General features: G+C 39.4%; 1 protein-coding gene across 4 annotated transcripts; it reads right to left on the reverse strand.

The window, feature by feature from the left end:
- Nucleotides 1-1,403: 1,403 nt before the first annotated feature.
- On the reverse strand, nucleotides 1,404-6,353 carry caap1 (caspase activity and apoptosis inhibitor 1). Of its 4 annotated transcripts, none has more exons than XM_020611465.1 (6): nucleotides 6,150-6,353; nucleotides 5,223-5,414; nucleotides 4,353-4,437; nucleotides 4,205-4,250; nucleotides 4,036-4,103; nucleotides 1,404-3,984 (listed from the first exon to the last, which is right to left on the reverse strand). In XM_020611465.1, the coding sequence occupies exons 1-6, from the start codon at nucleotides 6,252-6,254 to the stop codon at nucleotides 3,491-3,493; spliced, it is 990 nt and encodes a 329-aa protein (XP_020467121.1). In that variant the 5' UTR covers nucleotides 6,255-6,353; the 3' UTR covers nucleotides 1,404-3,490. The 4 variants fall into 4 exon arrangements, with proteins under 4 accessions (XP_020467121.1, XP_020467120.1, XP_020467123.1 ...); XM_020611464.1 differs by having other exon boundaries at nucleotides 5,223-5,417; nucleotides 6,150-6,352; XM_020611467.1 differs by lacking the exon at nucleotides 6,150-6,353 and adding an exon at nucleotides 5,854-6,007.
- Nucleotides 6,354-7,805: the final 1,452 nt, after the last annotated feature.

Consider the following 7,805-nt stretch of genomic DNA (forward strand, 5'->3'; position numbering starts at 1 on the left):
CTTAATTGTCAGAGGAGTGCTAAATCATTATATATTCAGGCTGCGATCTGCATATCAAAAGGGAATCATTTATGTTTACTGATTGAAGACTAACTAGATTACATGAACATTTAAAAGCCACACAATATTACAGACTAAGTCTACTCTATTAGTTTTAAAATATCTGCCACAAAACGTCTGGGAGAAAGCACAGACACCCTCAGGACAGAGCTGTTGATGATGTTGCCGTTGCTGCCTCGGTGGGAGTTGGCTTTAATGTAATATTGTGATATTTCATTCGATTATGCTGATTTGATTGTGCAAGGAGATCCATCCTGCCTGATGTCTCTCGATATCCTTCCAAAGCATTTTACTTTATTGGCTTGTTGGTCTACCCGCCAGAATTTCAATGATTGTTCGATGGTATTAACGCACCATTTGAATGCAGAGCCTGAGGTTGCTGGGGGGAAAAAAGCCATGTGGTGGGAGCATGAATGGAATCTGAAAGTCAGATGTCAGAGGAGTCACTGGAGGGGAGGAATTTTCTCCAAATGCAGATACTACACTAGAGTGGAATATCAAATGTCCAAATCTCTTTTTCCTCTTTCTTTTCGAGTATGACACAATAAAAAAAAAAAGAAGCTGTTCTCATTCAAACAGCACCAAACTTACAATAACCCCCTTCACATTTATCAGAAAGGGTTCTGCCTTTATGAGAAAAAAGCCAAGCGTCTATGCACACATGAAATGAATGGTTAACAGATGTGCAGCGCACCTGTGATCAAACCGCAACTGTCATTCTTCTCCACTGAATCACAGAGTGTTTGACAGAGAACAGAACAACCCATTATTTCAGGACTGATACATTTAGTATGAGCCACCATTCATGTTATCTACTTCATCTAGTCCAGAAAATCTACAACATCAAGGCCAGAAATGCTTCAGATGTTTACATATCCAACTGTGTTTAAGCTGGCAATGGTAATTTTTGCTAATGCAACAGTAATTAGCGCTATCACAGACCTGGACGTTTAATCAAAACAAAGTGCATCTAACATCAAACATCTCTTCTACCTGTACTACCAGTGAGTCATTACATGGGGGAAGCAATTCATTTAGTCATACAGAGGTGCCAAGTCATTTACTGTCAGCACGAGCTGTTAGTTCAATGTAACTTCTAGCTGCAGAAAATAAAAACACAGAGGAAATCTAAAGAGAGGTATTTTATTTATGCAAACAGGAAATGTTTTCAGGACCTTGTTTCCTTACAGTGTTCCTCCAAGGTTCCACGGTAACATCTCCAGGTTTATATTGGACTGACAGGTTATTATTTTTTCCACAAACATACTTGAGCTACTACAGCACAATCTTTAAAAGAAATGCACCCCAGATCTGGAAATACTGCAAACACTAAAACACAAGAATGAAACACAAATATTTAATGAAAAAGTGAGAAAGCAGAAATGTGCACCAATAGAAACTTTAGGGAAGAAAGTAGCAGCAAGGACAGTAAAGTTAAGGAAAAAAACACAACCGCTGTATTCATAAAACAAACACAAAGAGAACAGACAGCTTTGTTATTCGATGGCACAAAGGAACAGTCATGTTGGAACTCAACACTGGTCATTTTAAAACTCAGCCTGTTAGACAAAGTTGAGCTCAGCTTGAGGAGCAACAGCCAATAACCGCCACTGCCATTGTCTGCGTCCATATACATGTGATTTACATGTGCAGCTGCAGGATTCTGAGCCAACCATATGCTAGTAGACTATAGTTAGTATGTACTATATGCATTAAGAAAACTGCAGTATTGATAACATCTTACTGACAAAGATGACTGCAGATAACGGGCGAGCGCATATAACCTAAAAGCACCAACGTGCTACATCCTACAGCACAATGTATAGTATATAGTCTGCCACAACATAGTCGTTTTGTTTTACTGTAACCTAGTCTCTCAAAGCTGAGAGATATTGTTACACTGTTAAAACAGAGAAGCAATACCACAAATATTTTTGAGGATAGAGTTTTGAATCTCTGATGAGCATCACTAATCACAAGCTGGGTCACAGCACTGAGGAAAACGACAGAAGATGGCTGCCAGGAGAACTTTTTGTACAACCCTGTTTTTGACTGATAATAGCACCGTTCATGGACGCATCGTATCTAGATGTTTTAACATGATTCATCAGGTTCATTTGAATTCAGAAAGTACTCCCTCAACTAAACAGTATCATCTCACCCCCCATCAATCCATTTTTCTGCCTACTCGTTTAGAGGTCTGCTCAAAAGCCATTTATCTGCTCATACTAAATTATAATTGGCATTCTAATAGCAGTAAAATGACACCGATAAATACTCAGCAATCATAGAAACCACAAGCACTTTAGAATTGTACCCCTTTCTACTAAAGTGGGTATTTTCCTCTTGAAATCATCAATGACTACAAAAATTCACGCCGATAAATGCATGGATGAGATAAACCCCCACCATTCTCACTTCTTCCATGAAATCACCCTTTTAAATGCAAATACTCAGGAGGCAACTGGCTTCTTATCATACATTTCATTGTCTTCTTTGAGGTGTTTTGCTCTGCATCTGCATGTAATTGCGCAGGCACACACACACACACCACAACCTTACAGCTCACAGTGGAACAACGCAGCTTGAGAATAAATTACAGCCAAAACACTACTAGGTATTAGGTGAGAGGACACTTAGCAGCAGTATATACACACAAGTACAAGAAGAGAAAAGTGAAATTTACTCTGGTAGATAAAAGTAGTAGGTTCTTTAACTGGATATATAGTGTAGGTGAGACCAGCTGGTCTAATGATCTTAGCTTTATTTTGCATCTCTCTGTTGTGTCTTAGTGGCTGCAGGGTTTTTCTTTCCATTGTCACATAAATATTCAGTTTCAAGTGGCATCATAAACCAGACTGAGCATTTAGGAGAAAAATTTGAAAGTGCTGGCAGTACATGGTATTACTACAGTATGCATGCTCCTGTTTGCCAAGACAAACTGGTCTTCAGGTGGGGAGCGGGGATGAGGGACAAACAAGCACTGGAAGTACGTCTAAATAACAGCACAACATTGCTGCCACCTGCAAAAACATCTCTTAACACTGCCTCAGCGAGAACCTCCACTACTGCAGATTACTAAAGGAACCTCATAATGCTCATGACTAGATTTATTGTAGCGCAAGCTTTATGCTGCTCTCCCAGGTGCAAATTAAAAACAGGACCATGAGCTTATTGTTGTGGAGTAACAGTGCCATCCAGTGGCCAATGGGGAAAACTACATTTCATACTATTTGCATGTTCATTCATTCCCAAAAGATACCGAGTGGGAATAGCACAGGTCTTTGTTTTTAATTTAGCATTAAACAGTCTGCAACTGCATTCCAGTATGGAGTAATAATACACCATGGTTTGAATGGTTTACTCAGAACAATACATCAGGTTTAAATGAGAGAGAATCTTAACTATGTTGTAAAGAAATAAACCTATCTTAACCATTCTCTGCTGCAGAGGGCTTTTTCCCATTGCTTGCTTTCATCAGAGCCTTGATGGCCCGAGCCCTCATTTCCAGCTCCAGAAGCTCCAGCTGCTGAATGGACGGCTGACATACTGCAGGTGCACAACTCGGCGGTGATCCTCCTCTGACAGGTAAACTGACATCTGCGGAGTGCAGCGGTACACTCTCTTCTCCAGCTACGTCTTTGTTTGAAGTGGAAGAAAAGGCTAAAATCTCACTAACGCTTTTGTCGATGTCACTTTGAATGTCTTTCTTTGCCTCTGTCGGCTGAGAGCCTGCTGGAGGCTCTGGATCAGCTGGGCCTGGGTTCACAGCTGGGGGAGCAGCCTCCCCTCTGCCGTCCCCTTCTTTTACTGTCCCAGCCATAGCTTTAACAGTCTGCTCCTCTTTCAACCCCTCAATGTCACTATCATACGCATCTGCATTTATGCTTAGAACGTCACTCTCCTCGCCTGAACCACCACCCTCTGTAAAGAAAAATATGCATTTGAAACGCAATGATATTACAAATAAATTACCTTGTTTAGGTTCTTCAGATTTAGCTGTTCCCTTGAGGCAAGATGTAGAGTCTACATTATTGTCTTGCCTTGGTGGAGAAAATTAAAATAAACACAAGCATGGGAATATACACTGCTTTCACTTTGAAATAATCTGTGCCTTGAATTACTGAGCCAACTGCTCACTCACTGGCTTTCCAAGGTCCCCTCTGTGTTTCCAGGTGTCAGTTCTTCGCCTACACAATAAACAATAGCATTAACTGATTGAAAATAAATGAACTGGAATACTGAGGTATGCAGTGCAGAAAGTACATCGCTGTGAAAAATTAAAGTCTTACCTGATAAGATCTGAATCAGGTGCTTCTCTGAGATTGGCTCCAGTCGCTCCCAGCACAGCTGTTTGATTTCATTCAAACTACAGTCCTGTGAAGGATCACGTTGTTCAATAGTATCTTTGAAGGTGCTTCAGTAGCCACCAAAGCAAACAGCCAAAGCCTGAGGCCTTATTTCTCTATTGGAGCTTGAGCTCCATCGCTAATTTGCAGCTACAGATCTTAATCTTACTACCCACTACAAAGCCACACTTTTCTGATGAGTTGTAGAAAAATAAAATGTAGACAAGGAAACGTTCAGTCAACTAATGTACAGCATGTGCACAATAAGAATTTCATTGTACAGGGAAACACGTTTCCTCACTGTGCATACGACAATAAACCCTTGACCATAATATATGGTATATATAGAACGAAGTATTAAACAAAACTTTCTGTAGATTATATGTACTATAGCACACCGGCTGGTGATGCTGGAATTTAGCCAACAGTGCAGCCAAATGTGACCACAGCATATTCCAACATATCTAGGAAAACACTTACCAGTGCAGACAATGGGTGCATCACAAGCAAATGTCCACAGGAGTGTGACAATGAGTAAGACATTTGTTAAACTTTGTGTTGGACAGTTTAGAGACAACCTTTAATTAAGTTTATTACATTTTGACTGCTGTAAAATGAGGATGAGCCATTTTTCAGGCTGGTTCAGGTAAGCCTCTGTCCTTCAGGAGGCAAATACACTTCAATCAATCATTGCAGTGAAAACAAACATCTGTTTTAGGCAAGTGTAAAAGCTTTCAAGTGTTTATGTTCAGCCTGTCTTACCTCAGGCAGATACTAAATATATAACACTGACTCCAATGGCCCCCAAATCACCTTGAGTTCATCAGGTAGCATCTTCCGTAGCTTCTTCTCCCCCAGTGAATGAAAACACTGCTCCAGCATCTCCCGCTTGTCTGTGACATATGCAGTGATGGGCTGAAATGGCAGGTTGAGGTCCAGTCCCCCCTCCTCAATGTCACTGCCAATACGGTCCAGCTCTGGGTCAGCAAGCTCATCTTTGGAGTCCTGCTTGAGAAAGCCAGCAAGTTTGTAAACTGGTATTAAGGAGTCATGAGTTTCTTAATCTGTATCCATATACTGTACACTGCATACAAACTTAAGTGTTAGAAAAATATTTGTCAACAACTTAAATAAGACCCAATTTAAATTACTCAAGCAGTTTTGTTTTGCATACTTTACGCATAAAACTATAAATATTTACAAAACAGTTTTACTTCACTGGTGAAGAGCATCTTAATCCTGGGTCAGAAATACACCCAATATAACAGGAATGTATATGTTGCATTATCCTGAGAGATGTCTCTAATGTTTAGGCTGCACTAATTACCGATATTTCTATTTTATTTTGACAAGTACTGTTTTACTTTGGCCACAAGACGTTGCCATAACGAGAACAGCAACATATAGTAACAACGCAGGTGGCAAAAATGACATGATTACTGACCATTATCCTGTAGGACGATTTCTAGCATGTTTGAAATGTATAAACTGGATGCACAAAATATAAGAAACGTCTCACAGAACATAATCCAATTCAACAGTTCCACAAACTTTCATCTCAAACATAAACACAAAACAGTTTAGGCGAAAAATGTAACTAATGAAAGTGGTATTTAATGCAGGACAGCTGTATTAGACTGCAGTCGTTATCTACATACACCTGTTCGATTTAGTGATAAGTTAGTCACAAGAACACCTGCGTCATGACACTCAGGGATGCAAATACTGTTAATATCTTACCTCCAGATTCGACTCCGTACTCCTGCGTTTACTGTTGTCATGTCGCTCTTCAGACTGCGAGTATTTTCTTTTCTTCTCAGCACTACTGGATTTCTTTTTAAACATTTTAACCAAAATTAAACAATCTAATTCTCCATAAAACCGCTCCTTAGTGGACGTAATAGCCGGCGCAAGGAAGTTGCGTCATTAAAAAGCGACATCTTGTCATGTTATCGCCATAAACCTGCCCAGGTTTTGTGCTACCGCCACCTGCTGACCGGGAGGGTTGCTGCTCGTCTGGTTACTCCAGTCCTCGGGCAAAGAAAATCCTGAATAAATGAGAGTTGTTTTTTTTCAAGGTCACTGATCAGTCTGCTGATGATTTTCTTTAATTATTTATTTTTTATTCACACAATGTTTTTTAACAATTTAAAACAAAGTGTAGACATCTATAGAGTCCTCACATTTAATAAGGTGTAAACAAAAATGTTGATTTTCTAAATATTTTCCAGAAATGACTAATGGTTGCAGTTCTAGGCCTAATGAGTATGACAAAGTGTCAGCAAGATAGATAGATAGATAGATAGATAGATAATTAATTCTGAGGAAAATTCAGGTATCAAGTAGCAATAATTACCAAAATCACAGCACCCAAAATCATATTCTGTCAGTCTTAAAGCTGTACACTTTTACAGTGAGAGGTGCTATTTGTGTGACATCTCCAGCTGCTCATGGAAGTGCTAATACATTCAAACTGTGTCCCATCATTTTATACTTCAAAGCCAGCTCGGATTACTAGTGACAATCAATCACAACTCCTCTTCCTGCATTTCACAGAATCTGTACATCTCCCACTTTGCATCCATCTCACCACTCCATCATCTACTGTATCAGTTTCATTACTGCAAAAATCCTCAAACATCCAAACCACTCCTGCTGCTCATCTACATCATTCCAGTTTTCCCATTTTAAATAAGACAGAACTATCCTCTGTATATTTGTGTCAAAGGATTTTGGGGTCGCACAGTTGCAGCACACACGTCATTCATATTTGCACAACTTCAATAGGTTATGCTTGTAAAACAAAGGTGCTATATGTACAAATGTATTGTCTATTGCTTTACTGCATTATGTAACCAAAATATGTAAAAACTATAACTATACAGAGACAGATAATTTTTAAGTAGGTAAACATGACAAATCCTGCCCTGTGACATAAATACTACATTCAAGACTAAATTAGATGTATATAGATAAGGAAATGACTTTAAAAATTTTTCTCATCAAAATAAAAAGATCAACATGAAGATAGGCATATACTGCCCTGAGTAGGTGCTTTTTTTTCACAGCTAATTTTAATACATTTAAAGAATTTTTAATAACCCGAGACTTTGTAGAAAGCGACACAATCTTCCACCACAAAAACTCATAACTTAACTTAAAGGATAAGTTCATAATAACTTTAAACGCTCTCCTGTGTGGAGCAGAATGACCTAACATTTCACCAGTAAACAACTCTGCGGCTCTCTTCAGCCTGCTCTCCTTATTACCACCCAGGTAGCCATGTATTTTCTTTAGCTGGACCGAGGCACAGGTTTCAAGGTGGTGACGCCACAATGAAGCTGTAAATCACTCTAATTGGCTCCCCCGCCTCTGCCTGAAATAAGGTGGGAGCCA

Source organism: Monopterus albus, unplaced genomic scaffold (assembly GCF_001952655.1).
Source record: "Monopterus albus unplaced genomic scaffold, M_albus_1.0 scaffold113.1, whole genome shotgun sequence".
Lineage (NCBI taxonomy): Eukaryota > Metazoa > Chordata > Actinopteri > Synbranchiformes > Synbranchidae > Monopterus > Monopterus albus.